This window comes from Andrena cerasifolii, chromosome 6, assembly GCF_050908995.1.
Source record: "Andrena cerasifolii isolate SP2316 chromosome 6, iyAndCera1_principal, whole genome shotgun sequence".
NCBI classification, from domain to species: Eukaryota; Metazoa; Arthropoda; class Insecta; order Hymenoptera; family Andrenidae; genus Andrena; species Andrena cerasifolii.
The window spans coordinates 14,457,121-14,482,149 of record NC_135123.1 but is presented as its reverse complement, the minus strand read 5'-3'; the positions used below and the strand labels follow the sequence as shown (position 1 = coordinate 14,482,149).

The following is a 25,029-nucleotide window of genomic DNA, read 5'->3' as shown; positions in this document are numbered from 1 at the left end:
CGTTAGTATGACTCGCTTCTTATCGGTCGATCTGTTCGCGATCCTTTGGAATCCCGCATCGTCCATCCCCGAGGAATCATCGGCCGGATTTTATGGTTTCTGACCTGGAAAATCTTGTTACGGGGCAACTTTCTCGGCGAGCGACCTTGCCTTATTTTCCCCCGCGAGCCGACGAATTTTCCTCCTCCGATTCGTCGTCGGCCACGGCCGGTGGAAAAGCGATTGCGAACGATCCGCGGACGTATGCTTTTCGTTCAATGATGCAATAAGGATGTTGTCCTGGTGCGCATAATAAAATCTAAACGCCCGTATGTAAAGTTAATCCTTGGAGTATCCCTGACGGACCCTCGGATGCCATCAGTAATTTTCCATTGCACAATCGTCAGCAGAACGTATCGGCGATCACTCTAGAGCGCTCGTCCCACAGCAGCACTTGTGATATAAAATTAGGGACCCCTCGAAGCCGGCCGCAACTCCGGCGGGTGTGCGCAAGGGTCGTCGAGGTCGGAATTTAAAAGCCACTGATCTTCTTCGTGTACTAGCCTCGATAGGGGTGGATGCGCGCGGGAGGATCGATTGGGAGCCCGGGGATGGGCGTCGATGTCGCAAAAGTCTGGTTTATTATTCGATCCATCGATGGGTCATATTTTGTCGTCCGGAATAGAAATTTGCCTGAAATTTAACCAAGTAGGCCATGGCTTTGTGGGTCGATCCGTGGATTATGACATCAATACAATTTACGCAACGCCGGTGTGAACGACAAATACCTAAGTTGGGTTAATATTCTGGATGCACCGCCGAATCGATCCGTTCGACAGATTATTCAGGCCCCAAAGACATTTACACGGCCGATGTATCCACTGTGGAATAAAGGAACGCTCGAGAAACGGGCTGAATGTTTCCACTATTTGGACGCTGGGATCTATCGTTTAAATTTAAATATTGTTTAAATTAACATTCTTGGTAAGTAAGCCAATTAAGCAAAACTCTACATCGATGACAATATCCCTACTTCCGGTAATTCGCTAATTAATTATCATGCAGCACCGCGTTACGCTGATAAAAAATGTTTTTCATTTAACCTTCTACATGCTAGTGTGGAAATAAAGGTGGGGCGCCAATTTTAAACGAGTAGAAATTCAATTAAAAAAACCCGCGACACGGGTAGTAGAATTTTATTCCCTTTTCTTGCTCAGCTTAGTATGCTTTTTATAATTCATACTAAATATCTTTGTGATTCTATTCATACGCGAACTCTTTGCTTCAATTTCATACTTGTTTGCTCAGCATGTCCAGCAACTTTTTGTACACCAACTTGGGAGCATCTATGGCCCACAGGAAATCAATGTGATTGAATTTCTGGAATGGCACTTTGTATATTACTGGCGCGTATGGTAGCTCTTGGCTCAGCCTCATTACATCCTGAAAAAAAGCACTTGATTATTTCTATAATTGGCAAAGCAGATGCAATGAACCTTATAGCACAGGATAACCTTAAGTCGCGTCCCCACATGCGAAACGTAGGACACAGAAGGGAATAGAAATGCCTCTTCGACGTGCACTTCTTTTTAGAAAGACCCTTTCCAAGACCTCCAAATATGATTTGCGCTTTAAGGATGTATCGGAAGTACAATATTAGACAAAAGTATATGAAATTTAACATACTTGAATATCTACGTCTTGCGCATAGTAAATCTAGATGTAAGGAACTCGAACGACAGTCGGAGTCTTATTTTTACTCCAGAAAGGTATTTTTCACTTTACAAATGCCTTTTCAAGCATTATTTCTTGAACTTTTGGCAGTGAAAATGCCCTGAATTCACAATTTTCTCAATTTATAATTTATTTCTTTAAAACGGTGTAGTGAAAACAATTGAAACTCGTCAGATATTCTCATCTATCCATATACTACATGTACAAAAAAAAAATTGAAAACATTTGTACCATTTCCATTGGAAAATTAAAATCGTTATAACTCAGCAACCTTTTAGTGAATTCGTTTAAAATTTGTTGAACACAGCAGGCAGATTGAAAAGAGCAATCTCACAATTTTTCATCAACTTGGTACCATTTTGAAGATAGGTCCGATACATCCTTAATTGTGGTCCACACGTGGGGTCGTGACTTCAGGAGTCAGTGGCGCGCCCAAAGGAAGCCAAGAAGCCGTGGCACCCCCAAAGAAGGGGCATTGTAAGGAGAAAAGAGAACTGAATTTTAAAAATATTTTTATCCCTTCAACTCGGCTCCCCCAAGATTAAATCCCGAGCGCACCACTGTCAGTATCTCCTTCATCCACTATATTTAACATGAATCGACAGAATACGTACGACAGCGCTAGACAACCAGTCGTTGTTACCGCAGAACAATGCGATCGGCGTTGTGATCCTCGATAAATCGTAATCAGGAGGTTCGGTGCTATTGTAAACCTCCATATTTCGCTTGGAGCCATGGTCGAACTGCCTAAAACGGCCCGACTCAATCTCCTGGGCATAGTGGACCAGAGTCTTGGAGGAGGTGCCAGCTGGCGTGTGATTCAAAATCACCGGCAGTAACGTCTGCGAAACATTCGAGAATCGCCATGAAGCATCGGCTGTTAACGAGCGGGGGGGCCACGGATCCTGCTACTTACGTAATTAAATTGCGCTTTGTCGAAACCCACGATAACGAACAGCGAGCTGGCGCAGATCCTCTCCTCCAGGAAGTCAATGTAACACAAGTACTTCCCCAGATGCTTGATAACGTAATTCTGCGGCAGGAATTCACCCTCTCCGAGGAGATAGAAGATTATCTGTTTCAGAGTGGCAGGTCTTTACGATGGAGGCCGATAAACCGCGGCGCTACTAATCCAACGAATAATTAAGACGGGCCCTCGTTTTACCTTATAGTTAGTCGCGATCGGAGCCAGATACCGTAAAGGGCTCTGCACGTGCTTCATGTACGCCACTGGGGCAAGACTGTACGCAGATTTCAACAGCCTCGCTATCTGCGGTCGCTCGCTGGCCATCGCGTAAAAGCATGTCGTGCCCATCGAGAATCCGACGTACGCTCTCAAAATGTCAGCCTTCAGTTGCGCAATGTAGGTGATCATCGCTGGTAGATCGTAAACGCCGGACTCGTGCCAGCTGGATAAAGTTATCACCGTTTCCTGTCATTGCTGAAGACGTGCGACGCAGCTGAATATGGGTGCGAACTTAATTTGATGATAGAGCTCAAAAAAAAAAAAAGGGAAGAAGGAACGAACTGAGCTACTGTTGTGACATCCAGTTCCTTGGATATCACGCGTCGCACATATTTTCAGTTTCGCAATTGGTGGAGAATTCGCTTAGGATCTTAGAGCAGTGATTCCCAAACCGGTGGGTCGCGAGCAGGGGTTGAAACGGTTCCGAAAATAACTGTTTCAAACTGTTATACAGAGCCATCCATTAAAGCTGCAACCTACGCGCGCGCGAACAGGTAAAATGGCAACAGCGCCTCACGAACGCATTTCAGTCCAACCATTCACCGGCACGGTGTTCGGAGCGCTGCCAGCGACCGCTGGACAGCAGCGTTGCCAGAGCTTCGAGAATTTTATGATGGTCATTTTCAAATTAACATCGCAAAGAGCTATTGGGAAGCCGCGCCCTCCGCATTTATGATCGGTTTACCACTCGCACCCCAAATCACTGTAATGCGGTTTGAAAACAATGCCGACTGGTTTCGTACCTGTCTTAATTTAAAAAGTTTTAACTACGACAGGGTTGACCGCGGTGCTATACCCCTGTACGGAGAGATTTTTCGCCACCTGCGTGTAAAAGCCACAATAATGGCGCATCTTTCCAAAAATGACTAGCTAAAAGGTTAAAACATTCAAACCGTTCAGTAGCTAAAAGGTTAAAACATTCAAACACAAAGATTGTAGGAAAAAATTCAAACACCGCTACAGTCAAAGACACGTCCTATTAGTTACCCTTTACGTCCGATCTATGCATGCATTGTATTAAGGATAAAATTATAAAAAAGAAAACCAGAACAATAGATTATGAGATTCGCAGAACTAACACATGATTGAATAAAAATTTAATTTCTCAATTTATGAAAGTAATGATACAGAAACAACTAGCCTATTGTTTATCAACATCATGAATTTTAATAAGAACATTAAATACAGTATCTAATAAACGGTTTGCAAAAGTTTTTCACAACAATTATGGTTAAAAAATTGATAAAAGAAAAATTGAGTAAACGTAAAATACCTATTTTAAATTGTCCATCATTAGGAGGGATTAATTTTTCCTTATTCTTCGGCGCAAATTGCATTCCAATAGCTTTTATAATTCAACAATTATACGGAGAAGGCCCCAAATTCTTCAATCCGGGCCGGGAAATTTCAAACAGCTCTTTGCGACGTTAATTTGAAAGAGACCATCCTAAAAATTTCGATGCTCGGGCATCACTGCTGTCCATCTATAACTATTGAGGCTGTAAACGAAAATCTCTAAGTAAAACATGCTTTGTTCAAAATTGAATCACGAAAGGAACGAAAAGCGGCTTACTGAAAAATAGTTTGTTCTGGCGCGTGTGTCGTTAACCATACCGACCATTTGCACGCCAAATGTTCGTACTTAGTCGTGCCGATGGCCGCTACAATATTAATAACATTAATATTACTAAGTTAGATTCTAACTTACTAATATTAAAAAAAAAACTGAAAACCCGCAACCGCCCAGAAAACACTTCGATACTCACTTGGGCGTTGCAACCCACTGCACCGGTTGGGAATCACCGAGTTAGAATTATATTTTGAAATACCTATTTTTTTTACCTTATTAAATCTACTTTACCTTATATGGTGTGGGGGGTTCCAAGTTATTTGAATATTATAAAAGTGGATCGCGGCTCAAAAAAGTTTGGAACACACTGTCTTAAAGCCTTTATTAATTAATTACGGATTATCGTAATGGTGTGCTTTCCACATACCTGAAGTCCCAAAATTTCGAATCCGTATAGGAGAAGGAAGTGTGCGCCCTCGAATACGTGTTGCCGCGGAAATTCCCAAGCCACACGTCGTAGCCCTGGTCAGCCAATAAGTAAGCTGCAATAGCAATTGAAAACTCGTGACACGCAATGCCGATCGATATTTAGTATCGCATAGTACGTTACAGTAATTCAAGACAGTCTGAGATATAATTAGAGGCACAGTCGAGTCATTTTTAGGAGAGAGTTCGTGCCTCCGCCGACTGTGCCTCTAATTACAGCAAAGGCTGCAGAAAAATGGGTCACATTTTACAAGTAACACTTTATCCGCCGCTGTGACATGCGTGTAAGTCGGCGAGCTAGCTCTATTCTGGCGTCTATCTCTGGGAATTGAATCTTTCATCATTCGCCACTAGTAAAGGTCTTCGATCAGAATAACATGATGCTGTTTATAAAATACAGCGCTGCAAGTGTCCCGAGGAATCAAAGAATAACTTGAAATTTGAAAGAGATCTGTAACAGGTGCGAGCTTGCTTGGAGACACGCGACCGATGAAGCATTAGTTGTCTGATTACCGTACAATAAGCGTGCGTCTGTATATACCAAGAGCTTTGCCTTTCCCAAGCATAACCCAATCCGCCGAGCTACCCAATACACCGTGCTGCAAAAAGACCGCGGCTGATTTGCGATCCCCCGGGATCCGGTGCATCGTCAACAGGTAGCCGTCTTCCGTTAACACAACGTGCGCCTCTGCTGGATATCCCTCCTTTCTTATCATTTGCAGCTACGGAAAATAATTGGTCTTAAGCACCGATCAAACGTGTCGAGGATAAGGAAGCGTTAGCAAATATATAGCAAAGACTTATATCGCGTCTCTACGGGGCAGGGATTAAGGAAAAGCCGTGGCAACGCGCAGGCACGGGTGCGAGGCGGGTCGTCAACATTTCGGGCATCTTTATTTTGTCTACTGCTAGGGGAAGGAGTGAACGCTCCAGACGAAAGTTACATAGTTACAGTAATCGAATTTCTGTCTGATAGTTATCGAAGTCTTGGAGATTTGGCGCCTGTAGGTTAACAAGCATCTACCCCCTTTTCCGTGAAATATCATTAACAATTATACTTTAAAAGAGTTGAGGCAATTTTCAAATTAATTTAATATGATTAACTCGCATATGTGGTACCTATTGCTAATTTGCTATATGAAAAGAATGTGAATTGTTTTTAAAGTTGTCTCAAACCTCTGTGTTTAAACCCATCCCAAATTTTCTCGCCCAAAATTTACCGCCCCAGGCTGCAGCTTATTTAGCCTATGTGCAAATCCGCCCCTGCTCCGACTTAACTGTAAGAATTTTTAACCGGCTTCAAAAGGGAGGAAGTTATAGATTCGACCCGCATGGGTATTTTTTTTTAATGTTTGTCTCCTATTTTGATAATCTTCTTTTAATTCGAAAGAGGGCGATACCCCGGTGGTCGCACCCTACACTGCATCAACATTGGCCCAATATTTTGCCAGTTCTGGTTAATAATAAAGACTATTATCACCTAATTATTATTACTTTATGTACGTACGCTCTTATCTGTTCAGCATGTTGTGTCGATATATGTGTATAAAACCAAAAAGTTTAAAATAAAAATTTTAAAGAGAAATTAAATCCCGCTTCAAAAAAATTAAAATGCACTAAAAAGTAAAATATAATTGTTTCCCTTATTTAATCTCTCATAGTTTTTAAGTCGGCGCCTCATCATTTGCACTGTGTAAATCTGGGGTCGACTTAAAAAAATTGAGAGTGGTAGATTAAATAAGGGAAAAAATTATTTTTTACTTTTTAGTGCATTTTTATTTTTTTCAAGTCGGCTTTAATTTTTTTTTAGCACTCTAGGATCCCGCAGGATATTGCTCCTTGCAATCAGGAAGAGCTACCTAAGTGTGGTGAACAGCGTTCTCACCTAATCAATTTTTGAAATATATATTTACAATCAGCTACGATTATTGTATAGAACCGCGAAGTAAGAGACCCTTACTACATAGTCGAGAATAGTGGTGTGTATTTTATTCTAATAACATCTATTTTACACCTCGTTTTACGGAAAATGGAGATTCAGTTATCCATCCGCTGTTTCCCAGCTATCGGTAACCACTTATTGTGTCTCTTACAAAACAACGAATGCACTATAAAATTCTTCGTTGTTCCACGAACAGAGTGAAAAAGAAATTAATTTCATTCAACTATTTACAAATGGCGTAAAAAGCCAGCGAATATCTCGCGTGATATAAAAATGGCAACTTGGAGGATACCAGATCGTTTTCGATCCGATGCCCATTTATTTTGATACCGCCTGTATACGTGTATCGAAGAGTATGTACGGTTCTACTTACGGTGTCGAGCTCGTCGTTTGGATCGGGCTCCCAGTTGAAATCGAGGAAATTCATGCCGAGAAACGAAGCCGCAGGTGAAATAACGCAGAACAGTAAAAACGTGACGACGAGATCCTTCATTCTGCGAGTTTCGCACGGACGACAAAATCAGGAAGGAGGTATTATCAAATGTAGCAAAAAGTGTTGCGCGCGTGTACCCCGCCGCAATTATTTGTTAAGCTCCGCAGCAATGTGCTTCTAACACTGTTGGTCAAGTTTTTCTGGGCAAAGATACAATATATTAGTAATCGTTTGTCGCCTTCTTCGGCAGTGGTTGCATCGCTTAAACTGAGTTTAATATGCTATATATTAGTCACACGTATGACTCACACAATTGCCCATTTATCTCAATAACGATGATTAAAAATTCTCTCGTCCGTTCTTTGTTTCATATTTGCAAATTCCATCGCGCGCCTTTACGTCGCAGATAGCATACTGAATCGTGGAACTCTTTATTCGTTCACAGAAAAATGTGAAGTAGCAAAAACTCAGTAATATTTTAGTTACCATCTGATGCTCAAGCTGGGTTTACACCTGACGAGTGACTCGGCCGAGTCATCGGTCTGCTACTCGGCCGAGTGAAAATCTTCCCCGCCAGATTACTCGGCCGAGTACTGGAATATGCGTTCAGACTGAGCGAGTGCTCGCCCGAGTAATACGGCGGGGAAGATTTTCACTCGGCCGAGTAGCAGACCGATGACTCGGCCCAGTCACTCGTCAGATGTAAACCCAGCTTAATACTTAGTTTACACCTGACGAGTGCTCGGCCGAGTGAGTCCACTGGACCGAGTACTCGCCCAGTCTGAACGCATATTCCAGTACTCGGCCGAATCACTCGTCAGGTGTAAACCCAGCTTAAGCATCAGATTCTAATGTCTCTGATAATAAAATTAAGTACATAAAACTATCTTGTTCTCTATGTTGCGACGAATCTACTTTTATATTTATTGCTTCCCAGTGCTCTCCCCTAATACGTTTTTAGAAAACATTTTGATTTCCTTCCTACATGTCTGCAATATCTATACGACAGATACTTTTTGAAAACAGTTTATTCAAAGTAAACAGAACAGGATTACGTTTCTCCCGCCATTTTCTACTGCGACGCAAGATTCAAATCGTGTCGTATAACTCAATGATAACTGATAAGAAATTGCAGGAAGCAAAATCCCAATATTTTATAGAAAAACGTACGACCAGAATGTATCGAGCAAATAAACATATGTCTTAAACTGTTTTTTCTTAAGAATGCCATGTTTCTATATAGTTTTTATTGCGATGTAATCACTTACCCCGTTTAGAGGTTACGTTTCCGCGAGTTCGAAGTATACAGACGCAAATGGTTTTTGTTTCCTTTGTGTCCGAACTGAAGTAATACAATCAAGGCTGAGAGAATAATTAAAAGCACTGAAGTACAAGGGAACTAGGGAAGTAAAGGTCGCCACTCCCTTTCAATCAAGTCGTATGTACGTGAAACATTTATTTCAACACTGTTAATATTACGAGTGAACTCACGATACTAATAATTATGCGAATAATCAATGATAACATAACGACATTGTATTTTAAATATATTATTTGAACTAGTTTGACCGATCTAAGAACACAATTTAATAAGTATTGCACTTACATTTACTTTCGTTACATGTATTTGCTATAAAGTACTATATAGTTAAGAGTTTACTTTAAAGGGATTCACTAAAAGTTGTTCGACGTAGCGATGTATAAAACACTTGTCTTCGAGGAACTGACATGAAATAGAAAAAATTTGTAGTAAAGAAACGTACAATTCGAAATAATTTTATTTGTATATTTGCCGTACCAACATCATACACGGTTTTATGATCCTGGCAATTCTTCCTCCGTAAGTTTTCAATCGATAAGAACATTTGAAAATAGCGATATGTAAGATCTGTACGTATAAACGTTTATACAATCTCAGTGCAAGTTGTACTGTCAGCATTTCATGATTACGAGAATTGTAAACATTACGGAATAGCCGGTTAACCTCGAAATATTATTAACGTGGATGCATACTTTCTAACGTTTTATCTGAAAGTGGCTTTTATGTATATATATATATATATTTCAGCTTGACAAAAAATGAACGAAGCTACTTTACCTCCGTCGCCGAATTGGTACTTGAGTAGCATTCTGGCTTGTTCTTATACTGGGACCATTGCATGGGGCGCCAGGAATGTAATCGTTGCTGCGAAGCCTAATGAAGAAGAGAAGTCCTTGCAGTATTCTATCATTAAACACACTTATAAAACCAAAGTGACTTCTCTCGCTTTTACTCCTCCATTCGAACAAGTGAATAGTAATTTATTAGCTTCCACTGGAGAAGACAACACTATTAATGTATGGAATTTAGAGACATTGTCAATAGCTTATACTTATTCGTTGAAAGATGTAAGTGTACGCAGAAATATGCTATTTGAAGTAATCTACGATTGTTTTTATTGCAAAGGATTTGTATCTTACTAGGAGAGTCATACGATAGGCGTAGACTGGTCGTACAAAGATCCCTTCGTTATATATTCAGCAACCTCCAACGGCAATGTGTTATCATGGAACGCCTACTTTAATACAGTCTCTGCCGTTTCGTTAGGAAAAGTCGCACCTACGTGTATCTCTTCTTGTCCCCACGATTCGAACCTCGTGGCTGTAGGCTCTATTAGCGGTTTAGTCTATGTTGTGAATTTCCAAGGGAAAGGTAGGATAGTGTATAAACTAAGAGGGCACAACACGGAAATAATTAGTTTATCGTGGTGCCCTTCGGAAGAGAACGTTTTAAGCGGAAATGTTAATAAAGACCTACTGCTAGCTTCCGGAGGGAAAGACAGGTGATACGAAAAAGTTTTTATAATCGCATTTGTGGCATTTCTGCTCGATATTAATGTTCGTAAAATTTTAATACACAGATTGATTTTTATTTGGAGAGCTGGTGGAGATGGACGTTACGAGCAGACCATCTCGTTACCTGTTGGACCCATCGATTCTCAGCAACACAGAAGCAAATTAAACGCGTCCGTAGGTAATTGGATCACGGTTCATTGGGTGACACCTAAACTATTGCTTACAAGTTCTGTTTGGGGTGAATTAATTTCTTGGGATTTGTCAACAATGGTAAAGGGCAAACCTACTTGCAAGTTAATACATGCGTACCATAACAGAGGCTTATTTTGTATCGCACATGTACCTGATAGGCAGGAAAATATAATACAAAATTGGAGAATAAAAGAGAGGTTTCTATCTGACAGTTAACTATTTAATGCGATACGCAAGACGGCTATATATTGTTCTTAATAAATTACAGATTTACAGTGTGGACTTTGGCGCAAGATCGCAGAATTATCTGCTGCGAAGTGGAAGACAATAATGTGAAACTGAACTATGACATCTTCACGCAGGGCGGATATGTTTATTGTATCGCAGCTTGCCCATTGGATACTTCGCATCTGGCGATTGGCGGTGGAGATACGATGTTACGGTTGTGGAATTTATCGGAGGCACACAACACCTCTTTCAGTATAACGTTTTTATGGCAAAAGATTAAGGCGAAGATCCGTACGGTAAGAATAACGAAATCGATGTAAAAGAATCTATGTTTAATTAATTATCAATAATACTAACGAACGTAGATATCCTGGCATCCCGAGAAAGAAAATTTGTTAGCCTACGCAACTGCGGACGGACGAGTCGGAACGTTTAACACAAATTGTAATAAACCACCCACGTTGTACAGACAATACCATAGAGATACAGTATACACTATTAGTTGGGGACCGGGTCCAGAGAGCGAGCAGTATGTTTTATATTCTTGTGCCGAAGGGGAACTCGTATTCTATGATCCAGGAAAGCCAAATCAGGGTAACGCTGTGTATTAGTTAAATGATTGTAACGTTGTTACATTATACTAAACGTGAAACTACAATTTCTTCCCTCAGAACCTAGGTCTGTATTGAAAAAGGAATGCACCGAATTCTCGTGGAATCCAGATTGTTCTTGCTTAGCAGTGGGATTTCAGAATGGGTATGTTTTCAAGCACGCTATGCAATCGGATATACCGTTCACCAAAGTATTGATACTCACAATTGTTTTACAGATTAATTCAATTTCTTAATCGGAAATTCGAGGCGTGCGGGTACGTTAAACTTTCTTCGACGATGGTGCATTGTTTGGCGTGGCACCCTCACAGTACAGCAGCGGACTTGGCGTATTCTCCGTTGAAGAATTATCTAGCTGTTGCCTCTAAATCGTGCACAATAATGGTTTTGGATATGACCAATTTTATGAATCATTATGAAAAGTTGGGGGATCTTGCTGAGGATGGTAGTGCGGAAGAAAAATCTGATTCTTACAAAGTGCACGAAGTTGTAGCCACCCTAACTGGACATATTCACAGTGTCGTTTGTTTGGCATGGAGCCCATATATTAGTGGGCATTTGATATCTGGCAGCTACGACCATACTGCACAGGTATAAACATTTTTATTGTGTATAGTTATTTACTATTTCAATATAAGTATCGAGAATGTTACATCTAAGGATCGTTGCTTCTTAGGTATGGAATGTTGAAACGCAGGAGTTAATAGCTACTTACAAGGGACACTGTGGCCCAGTACTATGCTGCATGTGGAGTCCACTGGATCCTAATTACATTATAACAGGCTCTGCAGATTATACAGTACGAATATGGAAAATTGCTTCTAACAATGCCACTCTGCCCGAACAAAAACCAGACGAATCGCACAAGAAAAGTAAAAAGAAGCAGAACAAGGCGCATAAAGTGAACGACAATTTCGTTGAAACTAGTTTAACAGATCTGGCCAACTCTGTATCGGAATGTTCGATTATATCAGATGCTCCTCAAACCATACACAGTACGAAGCTAACATTCACGTGTCTACTAAACGTGATACTCTTATCGCGACAGGGATTATGAACCGACGTGAATCTTTCATTTTAGAGCCAAATACAGTACCTGGGAAAAAGAAGGCAGTCGAGCGAAAATCATATTTTACGAAAAGTACCAACACACTGAACGACAAAATCGTTTCGCTTAACTCTCTCATCAATGTCGTAAGAAGTACGAAGAGTGGCGATGTAAGCGTCGAAGAAAATAAAACAGATGCTTCCTGTTATATGGCCTCGTTATTATTTTCGGGAAAAGAGGATTTTATGTCATTTTTCGCCAGTGAAAGTAAGCCACTTTAATTAAGTTGAAATGTTACATTTCGTTAATTGTTATATCCGAATTTTTATTTCCTACGGCCGTGTAGAAAGTGCCCACAGCGTGGAAGGCAGGCATAATACAGCCACAGAAATGGATATATGGTGCGACAATCTTAAGCAGAACTTAGAAGAAGCCGCCCAAGAGAAACGCCTCAATGACTTTCTTATTTCACTCTCAGCTAGCCTTTCTATGAAGTACGTGATTCTACTTATTCATTCTACGAAGTGTAATTAGAATCGTCGTAAAACCAGCCTGACAATAATATATTTTAGGACATGGAAAGATATGTGTGAACTGTACGCGTATCAATTGATAAGCGAAGGCAACCCTTGCAAGGCGGCATCGTACTTCCTTTGCATACACAAAACTTACAAAGCCATAGAAGTATTCCAAGATGCGAATTTGTTTAAAGAGGCTTATGCTCTCGCAAGATGCAAACTAGACCCGAATGATGTAGTTCTAACGAACGTGTTGAAAGATTGGGCAAGATACAGCGCGCACGTGGGTGACTTTAAACAAGCTGCGTACATGTAAGTTGTATAATTACGAAGCGTAACTGTAAAACACACAATTTTATAATTCCCCTTCTCAGTTATGCTAAATTAGGAGACTTTTCCGAAACGGTGAAGTATCTTTCGCGCCGCACAGACGCAGCTACTTTAATAACTGCAGCTGAGATTGCACTTCTATGTGAGAATGAGATTAACAGCAAGATTTTAGCCGAGGAAGCAATAGTTGCAGCTTTGATGCAGTCGGAGCATAATTTAGCTCGAGATATAATCGCAAAGTCCCCGCATCTCAAGGTATACTTGCGTTGCATATCTTGTTCGTTTCAGATATTTCATATCCCTCGTAACACAATGGTATTCTAGTATCGAGAAGTGCATGTATCAGCTATCGAAGAGCTAAGAAAAATCATTGAAAGAAACGTGACGTTTGACGTGATCCAAACGTGGTTGAACGGCGAATCGAACTATGGATTGTTGCAAGCTTTAGAAGCAACTTGTGGCAATTGCAGTTCGTATTACAGTGATTTGTCCCAAAGTAACGTTTGCGATGCCTTGAAGAATGAGCAGATGGTAAGATCGATGGTGCAAGGCGTATAGCTTCTTAATGGATAAAAGCAGTTACCTTTAATAATTTCTAATTTCAGTTATTCTTGACAATCAGTCGCGAGATCGCAATGGCAGTGGCATCCACTGAAAAGGAGCAACAGTTGAAACATATTGTTTCTATGTTAGGTACCATCACTCAGTTCGAAACGTTGCATCGAAAGAATCATGAAAATCAGTATGCTTTGTTGATCGAAGTTGTCATGAAATTAGACGGTAGAAGTCCAACGGACGCAGAAAGCATTTATATGAAGACCGATTATCCTGTGTCGATTAGTTTACGCGCTTATTTATGCTATGCTCTGTTAAATTGTCTCGTCGAAAAAACCGTGAACACCGATTTGCACATTTACATGAATTTAATAGAAAATTTAATTGAAGATGCTTTAAATCAGCAAGCGGTAAAACAGTGGTCGATAACAAACGACATTAACAAACTGCAAAATCAAGTAGCTTCCAGTTTATGTAAGTTGTTCGAATATTATCCAATTTCTTTAAAAGAGATCGCAATAATGGGGCAAGTAATATTTATTCCTGTTCCAGGTAAAACGCAAGAAGGAAATGTGGACGAGCAAGATACAGAATCTCATATGCAAGAATTGAATGCACTAAAGTCTGAAAAGAAGCAGCTTCTGGAGGAATTGGTCTGTGTTCCTAATCCAGTCATGGTTTATAGTACAGCAAACGAATTATCCACCAAATTGTTGGACGAAACTCTTAAAACTAGATTTTTAGAGACTGTTTCCAAAGCGTGGGCAGCCGCTACATCATAAATGAAACTTATTTGCTAAATCTATTCCATCCTTGTATGTGTTGACTATAGTAGATGGACATTGTTTCTTGCATCGGTTATAGTCAACGATCATTAAACGCTAATCTTTTATTCATCTTTTACTTGTCTTGTTTCATTAATATAGGCATCAAGTTGGGTGATTGCAGAGATGGGCAAAATTTTTATTTAAATAAAATTTCGCGTAACGAATAAAAGTTAAAAGAAATTATTCGTCTTGTGTCGAATAAAGTTAACTCGGGTTTCTTAAAGTTAAAGTTACAGTTATGGTTAAAATTGAAAATCTTATTCGACGCTCAAGTTGAAACACTCGACGAATAAAAAAATCAACTTTATTCGGCGAATAATCTAAAGTTAAAGTAACTTTTATCCGATCCATTATTTAAATAATTTTTTATTTAGTTCATGCCCAACTCTGAGTGATTGTAGTTGCAGATCAATTAGAAAAGTATGAGATTTATTTATAAAAGTGAACTGCGAGTAGTAAAACTCGATTGTTCTTAATGTGACGTTACTCTCCAGAAACGGATTTCTCGGTCGCTTGCCGCGCAAACGTATGGTAACTTATAATGCCATGTCATACCACCTATTAGCTTCACTTGACCACAAAGTATCTCTTGGTCAGACTTTATGTTAGTAACTTTCAATAAATTATCCGGGCTGCCGATGCTTGCCACGAAATGGTCATAAGTGGGGGAAAATTTTACCATTAATCCACCTTCGATATGAAGAGGCTTCGAGTCTGGGGGTTCCCTAGAAGTAAGAAAGTCTTTTTTTTTAAAGATACAATTATCGATTAACTGGTTTGCTACCTTTAAGCATCATTTAAATTACCTAAGTTTATATTTATCCCAGAGGATCAACTTCCCAGCAGCCATAGCTACTACTTTCAATGGATTAGGCCCCCAATCGATCGACATTAAGGGAATATTATCCGCGTCCAACGACATAATCACCTGCTGGCTTCGCACATCGTACATGTGAATTAATCCGTTTTTCTCTCCGACAAGAAGCTTGCCAGACTTTTCAGGGTGGAAATGTACGCTCATTCCAGGAGATGTTAAATAAAATGTCGATATAGATTTCTCATCTTCTTTCACAGCCCAGAGCTTACACGTATGATCGTCCGATACAGAGGCCAATATCTCACCTTCGGTTTCATAACAAATCGAGTTTACGTAATCCTTATGCCCTTCCATCTTATGTTACAGAAGAAAATCCATCAGAATTACGATCAATCGACTATGCACGCTGCAATCTTTCATACAACAAATTACATGAATCGCAATTTTTTAACCTCACCTCGCATACAGTGTTCTCGTTCATATCGCTACTGTACAATCTTATTTTGAAATCCGCCCCAGCGACGCAGAACATCAGAACTTTTGGCACAACGCTCAAGGAGGTTTCCGGGCTCCAAGCGATAGCGTGTGGTCTAGTGTCATGACGGAATGTCCTAAAAGGATTATATGCAATGTCTTCTACTGCTTCGTCCTCCTCCTTAACACGTACAGGCAATAATTATTTTATTGGACCGTAGATTACTATCTTTTTTTAATGAAAGAGTGTAATAGAGTTGGCACGTCTATTTCCAGTGTTACTTAATTGCGAGGCAACTTATTGCCAGTTAACCATTCTCAGCGTGCCGACAATGTTGGGGAAGTTTACCTGGAATTTAACGGTACCGATGACAATTTCTTCGGCAAGTGCGATGCAGATTAAATGCTGAGACCATTCGTACGGGGACAATTCGACGCAATATATCTGTTTTGAAAAGTGCAATTGGAATGTAGGCGGTGTACCCTGCGTCTCGTTCATCGTACATTCGTATCGTCGCTGTCGATGCGAGACGCTAACTGATAAACTGATACTCTGCCGAGCAGCGCCAAAGAATCGAACTACCAACTGAAGCTAGCGATGGAAAACCGTCGATAGTACTATCGATATTATATCGATCTACAATTATCGAAATTAATTAACAAATTATCGCTCGCGAGCGCGTAAAGCATGGTAGCGAATCGATGTGAGTTCAGGCGTAACCTGAAATGTTTTTTTCCCAGGAAAAGTATAGAGCATATGCTCTAAGGGAAAAGTAAGAAGAGGGTTAGTATATATATAAAAATAACGGAGTCTATTTCACTAAATAACTTAACAAGGGATTGATTCCTAACAAAATTAATATTTATACGTTATTGGACACGAGCTTTTGAACAAAAATAAATTTCCGGCGTAAAAAAAGGTTTCCCCGAGTAAAAGTTTACCCGTAGTGTTTTATGCACTTTTTGAATTAAATATGAAAATATAAGCTAGTTCGAACTTTGCTACTACTTTTCCTCTTGGATATAACTAGAGTAAACGTCGCATCGTTATTCGCAGAGGGTCAGGTTTCTTAAATGCTAGGCATACATGGTTTTTTACTGTTTATTTTTCAATTTGAAATACGAAGTACAGAATTGTTTGCATTCATTAGGTGGGGTGTTACATTTATACGGCGAATAACATCAGGAACAGTACGTTTTGTCCTTAGTTTATTATCGAAAACTGAAGAAAATGTTGTACATTGACGTGCAATAATTTTTTTTTTCTTTAAAGTGCTTTAAACGGTTAGAAAGTACAGAATTAACGAAAATTATTTAAATTTAGAACGCTGATTCAAATGTCATGGCGGTTTTCGATAATCCGTCAGATCGATGGAAAGTTTCAGTCAAACTACAATTTTATACATTGGTAATCTTACTGAAGGGAATCGAGTTGTCCGAGATTTATATTTCTCGTATGGTTCGACCCGGGCTATTCCGCACCGGCGATATAAATAGAAGTAAGATATTCATGTAAGAAAAGTGTAGCTTCACAGTCATTTAACATTCAGTGCGTTCTCTCATTTCTTAGACGAACGAAACAACTTCATTGTATGACACAAAGCAAAAGTTGGTCGTATCAAACAATTGGAATGAATACTGATGCAGTTACTATGAACTCACAAAGTTATTGAGCTCCTACTTCTGAGACGCGCAAAGGGTCCGCGAACCAAAAGTAACTATACATATTTTACTTTGTTTATGATCGTTCTCAGTGAACTCGGAGATCCATAAAATTAAAACTGGCCATTGCAGCAAATCCCTAGTAAAACGGGGGCGTTATATAAAAATCCTTTTAGAATGAAATTTCACCACGAGATTGTCACGAATTGCCTAGCATTAACCACTTCCCGCACTTAATACTTCTAAGCTGTCCACTTACTCCTTTATGCGCGCCTCAATGGGTGAACAGAAATAGAACTACAATAAAACATTGTATAAGGAATTCACCAACATGTTTCTTGTGTATGTGATCTCTTTCTGAATTTTGTACTACTACGAACTAAAACAATACGATCATAAATAAAAATAACGTAAAAAAGGAGAAGTTAACCGAGCACATAACTGTCGTAGCGGCGTAACCTGCATGGAGATACTTTTCCTAAACGCTGATTTTAAATAAAAGAGAGAAAAAAAAGAGAAAAAAAATTGTAAGAAATTTTAGGTCTCCAAGAGGATTACTTAGTTAGAAATGTGATCGGATGTCGTAACAGATCAACTAGAATTATAACTGTAACTCCTTCCGGCGTCGAATCGTTTGTGAGTCCCCGAGAAAACGTTTTCTCTTCCACGGTTACCATAGCCCCAACGATCTGCAAATATCACATTAACATTTACATTCATTCCCATAAAACATGAGCATCTGGAAACACTGTTTAAAGATTTCTCTATGCGTTTCCTATGCTATCGCTGATTAGGGATACCTACTTCGGCCACCGTAGTTTCCACTTCGCTCTGCGAGCTCCGAAAGCTTTGGATTGACTACTTGGTTGGCTTCCTTAAGTACATTTATTAGATCTTTCGCTTGTCGACCATTCTGTGGTGTAAAGAACGCGTAACTCGTTCCTGTACTGTTCGAACGGCCCGTTCTACCAATCCTATGGATGTAGTCTTCGGACGACGACGGATAATCGAAGTTGATCACGTACTTTACATCGTCGACATCTAAAGAAACGGTATTGTTAGAACGCGACGCTATTACAGGGGATTAAATGCTTTTAAAATCTAGATATAGTTTTATGCATTGTTACGCTCAACAAAAAATACTAATTTCTTGATAATGCGTATAATACTGTGTTAAATAAACAAGAAACAAAATTCTTTTGGGGGGGTTCTCGTCGGTGTTGAGATTAAAACGCATACGCTCTCGTTCTCGTCAGCTATATATTCTACCAACAGTTGTAAAGAAAAGTGCAATATTACTTCGGAAATGGAAAAAATTTTCAGTTTTCATGTTCATATCTTGGTCGTTCAGCCCGAAATATACATATATGCAGCTAAGCCTATAATCATACACTAAACCATACTATCACGTTAAATATAGATTGTCTGCGAGTATCAAAGAAAGTGACGGAGACACACGGACATCTTTTTTTCTCTCATTCTGTGATTCTGATTCCGTTCTCATGGCATGTATTAATTTTCCCTATGCTTGGTTCTTCGATGCAAACATCTAGCAGATTTTTTGGCAGTAGATTATGAAGAACTGAATATTTTAAATGCATTTAAGGTATCTATAGTTAAACTGATAGTAGAGAAACTATTACAAATGTAACCTTTAACGCACAAATTTCTTTAGTGTCACAAGTAACAGACTTTAATCAACGAATTAGTTTGGTTTATTTAACGAAGAGTATGCACATGTAATTGTGAATTCATTAATGGAAGAAACAATCCTGTATTAAGTATGCAACATTTGTATGATAAAGGTTAAACGCTATTGTTAAAACTATTAGAAACTGTATTGCCCTAACTTTCACTTCTAAATGTTAGAAACATACGAAGAATGTTTTAAAATATACATCGATTTTGATGTAAGTCTCTTAAGCAGCGAGAGAATTGTCGCAAGTCGTTCGCTGGTTGCAGAGCGAATAGTGTGTGCATATCATTTGGAATATAATTGCACGATTTAGAGAAGGATAATGCTTGTCCCTAATACATGCATCTGTCGTAAACCCTTTTAATGTTTCTGTAACTTCCACTCAGGATCGAATGACAATGAAACCTTCGTTTTACAAGTTAAACACAAATTATGGTTCTCGTCCAGTAAACGAGGAAGCTTGTTTGAGAAAATTTCTTCGTTTATGAACACCAACCTGTGGCTTCTCTTTCGCAATACCGGTTTCAGTGTCTACCGTTTCTATCTGTTCTCTCAAATTAATTCTACAAGTCCGTGTCTATCTGTTTTAATGCTACCGCTGGCAGTCGGTGTTTCCTGCTCGTATTGCTTAAATTGATATATTCGCTCCATACGCCGTGCGGACGACTTTATGCAATGCGCATATTCGATCTCCCCACTCAAGGGTAGAAGTTAAATGCATATGAATGTAAGTTAGCTGCATAATAATTAAATACAAACCCTGTTACGGCTGAACATTGCATTCCATGTGACTGCATACAGAGCGCCCCGGGGGGTGTGCTATTCTTGAATGCAAGTTCACATCGCAATGTCGTGTCCTAAGCATCACACACCAGCGAGTAGCGATAGTAGCAAAATCAATAGAGATTGTTGTCTCTGAACACACCGGCTGAGCATTGGCTATGAAGTGTGACGGTTGTTTCCAAAATGCAAACCACGGTCTTATCTCACAACCAACCAGCGCGATAGCGGCATCACCCGCGCACCACTCTACTACTTTTTCGTGGTACACAGGCTGAGCACAGAGGCACATTAAGTACAATATTATGTGCAAAACAGAATTGCGCACGTACAGTGAGTGAGCCATGTTTATTTTTTCTTTATCGAACGATCGTTTTTCATCGCACACTCAACACAATTTGTGCACCATGTGCCTCTGAAACAAAGGACAACCAGACTGATTAACATAAATTATAAGATGCCCACACTTATTGCTAATACGACTCTCCTGTATTCCAATGTCTGTTTGCTCTCAATTCTTTAACACAAGCGCACCGAATTCAAACACTTTCTTATCCCTTTCGAATAAAATAGATTGCATTAGTGAATTTTGAATGAACCGCTGGTAAGGCACTTAAAACAGATAACGAAAAAAAAGAAAGAGAGAAAAAAAGAGGAAACGATTCTAAATCTATTTAACATACCTAATGTCACAGAGTAGAGAATTCAATAAACGTACAGACAATCTGAGACGCAAAAGAAACTCGACGCTCTCGATTAATAATGAAAAGAAACCATGAAACCCTGTTGCAAGAATTTACACCCGTTATTTGAATCCTGTTTCATTGTCCTATTATAAAGCACTATAGTTTCAACGAATATATTCAATACCTATGTGCTATTGAAAACATGGAAATGTAATTATGATTGCAAAGAAAGTCTGTGTCGGGGCACAAGTGATACAAATAAAGAAAGTAATAAAAAAACATATAATTGTACCAGCTAACTAATGCCGTCTATTTAGTGCTCTAAGCTTATGTAAAGGTTGAGAATGTGTATTACGAACATTTTTGGCTCAACGTTATCCTTTTGTATCACTTTATACGCATCCTATTTGCTCGATACCAAATACTACAGAGTATTGCGACATACTCTGGTGAAATATCATAATGATGCTTGTGTTCCTCTAAATCTTAATCACAATGGTAGATCACTTAATAATATCCGGAGCTTTTATTCTAAAAATAGTGAGGCATCACCTTCATATAACCAGTCTGTGCTACATCGCCACTTTACCCTACCCCTTTCTAAACAAGTGTAGATTTTCGCAAATGCAATTTATCTATCTAAAGGTCAATGCATTCTTGAAAGTCTAACATCTTTAAAAGAACAGAAAAAAAAATTATATTACATACCCAATCCACGAGCAGCAACGTCCGTTGCTACGAGAATCGAACCTCGGTTGTTCCTAAATTCTGCAATTGAACACAATTTTACGGATTAATATACGAGGCAATGAAGTACTATCGCGCCAGAGGAATAATATAAATATACCTCTAAGAACGTGATCTCTTTCCTGTTGCGATTTGTCACCATGCATGCACACGGCAGGCCATCCATAGCGACGAATATTTCTGGTGATATTCTCCACCTTTTTCTTTGTCTCTACAAAAATTATGGTCTTCCCACCGTCTTCGTTAACATTACCAATCTCCTGTAGAAGAGTTCCTAACCTGAAATTCACGAGGAACACGTGTTGTAAATCGAGCGTGTTAGGCGAAGAGAGTATTTACGAGGTGAATAAATAGGGGTCAGTTCTTCTTAGAGGAAAAATCTTATATGAGATCATAAATTATCATATACCGATATCATCACAATAAATAAAATGCAGAGTATGTTGGACTCAAGAGAGAATATTCAAACTATATAACAGATATCGTCACGCGTTACGAAGAGTAGCACGTTTCATTTTTTCTCACGGACAACTGCATGTAGAAAAAAATGAAACGTTGCTACTTTTCGTGACGCGCGTCGATATTAAACGCGTAATACATACTTTGTTTCTTTCTCGTGCTCTTGGCAGACGTCAACGATTTGAAGGATGTTGTGATTAGCTGCTAACGTTAACGATCCAATGTTCAATTGTGTGTAATTTGTGAGATACTCCTCCGCGAGATTCCTAACTTCCTTCGGCCAAGTTGCGGACCACATAAGAACCTGCCTATCCGGCCTGATCTGTTCGATAATTTTTCTAATCTGGGGTTCGAAACCCATGTCTAGCATCCTGTCGGCTTCGTCCAGAACCAAGTAGGTGCATCTGCGTAAATTTGTTGTGCCGCGCTCCAGGAAATCGATCAGTCGTCCAGGCGTAGCGATGCAGATTTCGACTCCTCGTTCTAAATCGCGAGCTTGACCCCCCTTCGGTGCGCCACCGAAGATGCAAGTGTTTCTCACGTAAGACAAGGAACCAAAATCCTGAGCGACGCTTTGAATTTGTTGCGCCAGTTCTCTAGTTGGAGCTAGAATTAGAGCTATTGGTCCATCGCCGCGGTTCAGAGGTTGCTGGCTGTTAATATGCACTATGGCGGGCAGTATGTATCCCAAAGTCTTCCCAGACCCAGTCTGCGCTATCCCGACCATGTTATGGCCGGACATCGCGATCGGCCATCCTTGAGCTTGAATAGCTGTCGGCTCACTGAATCCTTGCTTTCTAATACCCTGCATCACGTAGTCCGGGAAATTTCCTTCCTCGAAATGCTGAATCGGATTAGGAACTTTGTCTCCTTTCAATGTAATTTGGTTCTCCTGCCTGAACAAGTCCACTTCCCGTGGATGACGAGCTTGGACATTAGGGTGCGGTATGTAGAAATCCTTCTTGAACGGTTTCAGATTCTCGAAGCTCCAATTCGGTTTCCTCAAGTTAGTACCAGCACTGCCCGTAGAATTTTTGCTATTGCGGTTCCCGAACCGCCCGCCACCACCGCCGCCGTTACTCATGCTGTTAGTCCCATATCTGTTCCTCTGCACCTTCCCACCTCGGTAACTTCCATTGTGGTAACTGTTAGACATAGCTCCGTAAGTCCTAGAAAAGAAGACGTCGAGACACTGTCAGGGGCGATAGGTCTTACAGGGATGGAAGGTACATTGGAATGTTTCTGTGTAAATGTAGTGAACATAGAGAGTCGGCTCCAGACAGAGTGGTGTGGATTCCGAAGGCATGTTCACATTTCAGTTTCCCTCCCACAAGCATTCATGCTCCATCGATATACAAAATGGAGGCATGCCAAAATGAGAGGTTAATTTTCAAAAGTATAATTCCAATTATATTTTTATGAAAATTGTCAAGAAGAACTTCGCCGAATTCAATTCTTGGTTTACGTTGATATGTTAAGGTAATATGTTACTGCTTGAATACAAACCTAAGTCTGAGAGATCCAAAGGCACCAACTACTTGTCGTAACCTTTAATATCAATATCATACTAATGTAGCATTAATTTGTCAATATTAGACTAAAGCCACGCAGTTTTGCTTACTAACAGTCTGAGAAATTGTTTTTAGGCAAGCTATTAGTAATCATGACCAATTTAGTTTTCAAGTCTAATTACAAAGATCTTATGTGTGATTACATGTATGCAAAATTGCCTATTCGAATGTAGAATTACTTTTATTGAACGTCATAAAAGTCAGTGGGATCATGTAGATTAAAAGTATACATGATATTGTATCCTGTTCTCGAAGCAGTTTCGTAAGAACTGCTGATATTTGCAAAAAATCAAGATTAGCAAGCACATTGCTTCTGATCGTAGTTCTGATGTTGAATGCGTTACGTGGCTGACAAACAACAGTTACATATTCAAAGCATCTTTTTACAGCAATATCTTTAATGGTTCCAATTCCTATAAAGCTGATGTATTAACTTGGATCTTTGTACATAATATATATATATATTTATATATATATATATTGTATTAAATATATGTTATATTTATAGGAATCTTCTGTCCATTGATTATTTCAATTTTTAATAACCGTTTCTGGAAGTGTCTTTACATAATAATTTCCAACAGTTATTTGTACAAGAGTTTAAATCTCCAATTTTCATAAATACATAATGCAGAATAGTTTATACATGTTTTAAAACAGATATTCAAGCAGAAAGAAAAAATTGCATAATAGTACATCGATCAATTTTTCAAGGACGCGATAGAGGAAATGAGTAATAGCGACGCATTGCAGATATTCGCGTAATGGCCGACCACGATAGATCTTTGTAAGAAACGTGAGAACTGCCATGACGCGCTGATAAAAGCTAGATCTTAATAGCGATAGAAGTTTCACGTCATACTTTGAAAGGAGAATTCTACTCACATGTTTGATACCGGCGATGGCCTTTCAGTCCCCGATTAAATTGCTGTTTCAACGAGTTGTGTTGTACTTGATTGACTCGACAAGCGGCAAAGATATCTAAAATTAAATTTACAATCATTAAACACGCTCGACGAATCCGGCAAACGAGTAAAAAAAGAATAATGCGATAATCAGAAGCGGTGCGGCATACAATGCGGAAACAATTATTTGAAATAAAAAAGAGAATTGTACAAGTAGCGAACAAACATCTTACCAGAGCCGCTTCCAGGGACAGAAAGAACGATTTACCATGAACCCGGATGTGAGACATATATCCTTCAAAGATATTCAAAAGTGGGGATGCGCAGAGGGGCTCTAACGCCGCCATTTCCGTTCTCTGCGCAGATTATGCAGGTATTGATTTTCATTAAGCAAGTAAGCACGTACGACTTTGCACAATACCATGTATATTGTTTGTCACGTTTATATTTTGTTGAAGCACTAATCAGACATACGCATTTTCAAGTACATTTTCTGTATGCATTGTTTTAAGTTCTTAGACTATCGAAAATTGCACTTCCGGTTTTGCAATATCAACCGTTGGTGGTAGCTCGTTGAAAATGGTACTTAATTCTGCAGATTCTAATCGTAAATAATTCTATTTGCTTGAATAATTAATTCAATTTAAGAAATGAACATATCCTCTATGTATAATGATTGTGTACTCTTCGGATAATAA

General features: G+C 39.4%; 4 protein-coding genes across 9 annotated transcripts; 1 reads left to right on the top strand and 3 right to left on the bottom strand.

Annotated features, from left to right (window-relative positions):
* Positions 1 to 1,138: 1,138 nt before the first annotated feature.
* LOC143370319 (lipase 3) lies at positions 1,139 to 9,603 on the bottom strand. Of its 4 annotated transcripts, none has more exons than XM_076815290.1 (8): positions 9,489 to 9,603; positions 7,331 to 7,590; positions 5,557 to 5,737; positions 4,957 to 5,071; positions 2,879 to 3,122; positions 2,630 to 2,788; positions 2,328 to 2,555; positions 1,139 to 1,422 (listed from the first exon to the last, which is right to left on the bottom strand). In XM_076815290.1, the coding sequence occupies exons 2-8, from the start codon at positions 7,448 to 7,450 to the stop codon at positions 1,270 to 1,272; spliced, it is 1,200 nt and encodes a 399-aa protein (XP_076671405.1). In that variant the 5' UTR covers positions 7,451 to 7,590; positions 9,489 to 9,603; the 3' UTR covers positions 1,139 to 1,269. The 4 variants fall into 4 exon arrangements, with proteins under 4 accessions (XP_076671405.1, XP_076671403.1, XP_076671404.1 ...); XM_076815288.1 differs by lacking the exon at positions 9,489 to 9,603 and adding an exon at positions 9,189 to 9,319; XM_076815289.1 differs by lacking the exon at positions 9,489 to 9,603 and adding an exon at positions 9,154 to 9,276.
* Positions 9,459 to 14,610, top strand: Rig (gem nuclear organelle associated protein rigor mortis). Its single transcript, XM_076815286.1, has 15 exons — positions 9,459 to 9,778; positions 9,854 to 10,212; positions 10,291 to 10,614; positions 10,686 to 10,941; positions 11,011 to 11,239; positions 11,317 to 11,401; positions 11,475 to 11,847; positions 11,933 to 12,251; positions 12,338 to 12,571; positions 12,651 to 12,798; positions 12,877 to 13,134; positions 13,197 to 13,407; positions 13,477 to 13,683; positions 13,758 to 14,181; positions 14,260 to 14,610. The coding sequence occupies exons 1-15, from the start codon at positions 9,470 to 9,472 to the stop codon at positions 14,487 to 14,489; spliced, it is 3,966 nt and encodes a 1,321-aa protein (XP_076671401.1). The 5' UTR covers positions 9,459 to 9,469; the 3' UTR covers positions 14,490 to 14,610.
* A 332-nt stretch (positions 14,611 to 14,942) lies between these two features.
* On the bottom strand, positions 14,943 to 16,386 carry Nup37 (nuclear pore complex protein Nup37). Its single transcript, XM_076815293.1, has 4 exons — positions 16,175 to 16,386; positions 15,809 to 16,006; positions 15,341 to 15,705; positions 14,943 to 15,259 (listed from the first exon to the last, which is right to left on the bottom strand). The coding sequence occupies exons 1-4, from the start codon at positions 16,322 to 16,324 to the stop codon at positions 15,007 to 15,009; spliced, it is 966 nt and encodes a 321-aa protein (XP_076671408.1). The 5' UTR covers positions 16,325 to 16,386; the 3' UTR covers positions 14,943 to 15,006.
* Positions 16,387 to 16,913: 527 nt separating this feature from the next.
* Positions 16,914 to 24,624, bottom strand: LOC143370225 (ATP-dependent RNA helicase p62). 3 transcript variants are annotated; one of them, XM_076815035.1, is made up of 8 exons: positions 24,565 to 24,593; positions 24,312 to 24,407; positions 23,362 to 23,403; positions 21,999 to 23,024; positions 21,497 to 21,675; positions 21,358 to 21,417; positions 18,292 to 18,528; positions 16,914 to 18,176 (listed from the first exon to the last, which is right to left on the bottom strand). In XM_076815035.1, coding segments are annotated over exons 2-8 (1,644 nt in total). In that variant the 5' UTR covers positions 24,314 to 24,407; positions 24,565 to 24,593; the 3' UTR covers positions 16,914 to 18,078. The 3 variants fall into 3 exon arrangements, 2 of the variants coding, with proteins under 2 accessions (XP_076671150.1, XP_076671151.1); XR_013085579.1 differs by lacking the exon at positions 16,914 to 18,176 and adding an exon at positions 19,943 to 20,378 and having other exon boundaries at positions 18,388 to 18,528; positions 24,565 to 24,598; XM_076815036.1 differs by lacking the exon at positions 23,362 to 23,403 and having other exon boundaries at positions 24,565 to 24,624.
* Positions 24,625 to 25,029: the final 405 nt, after the last annotated feature.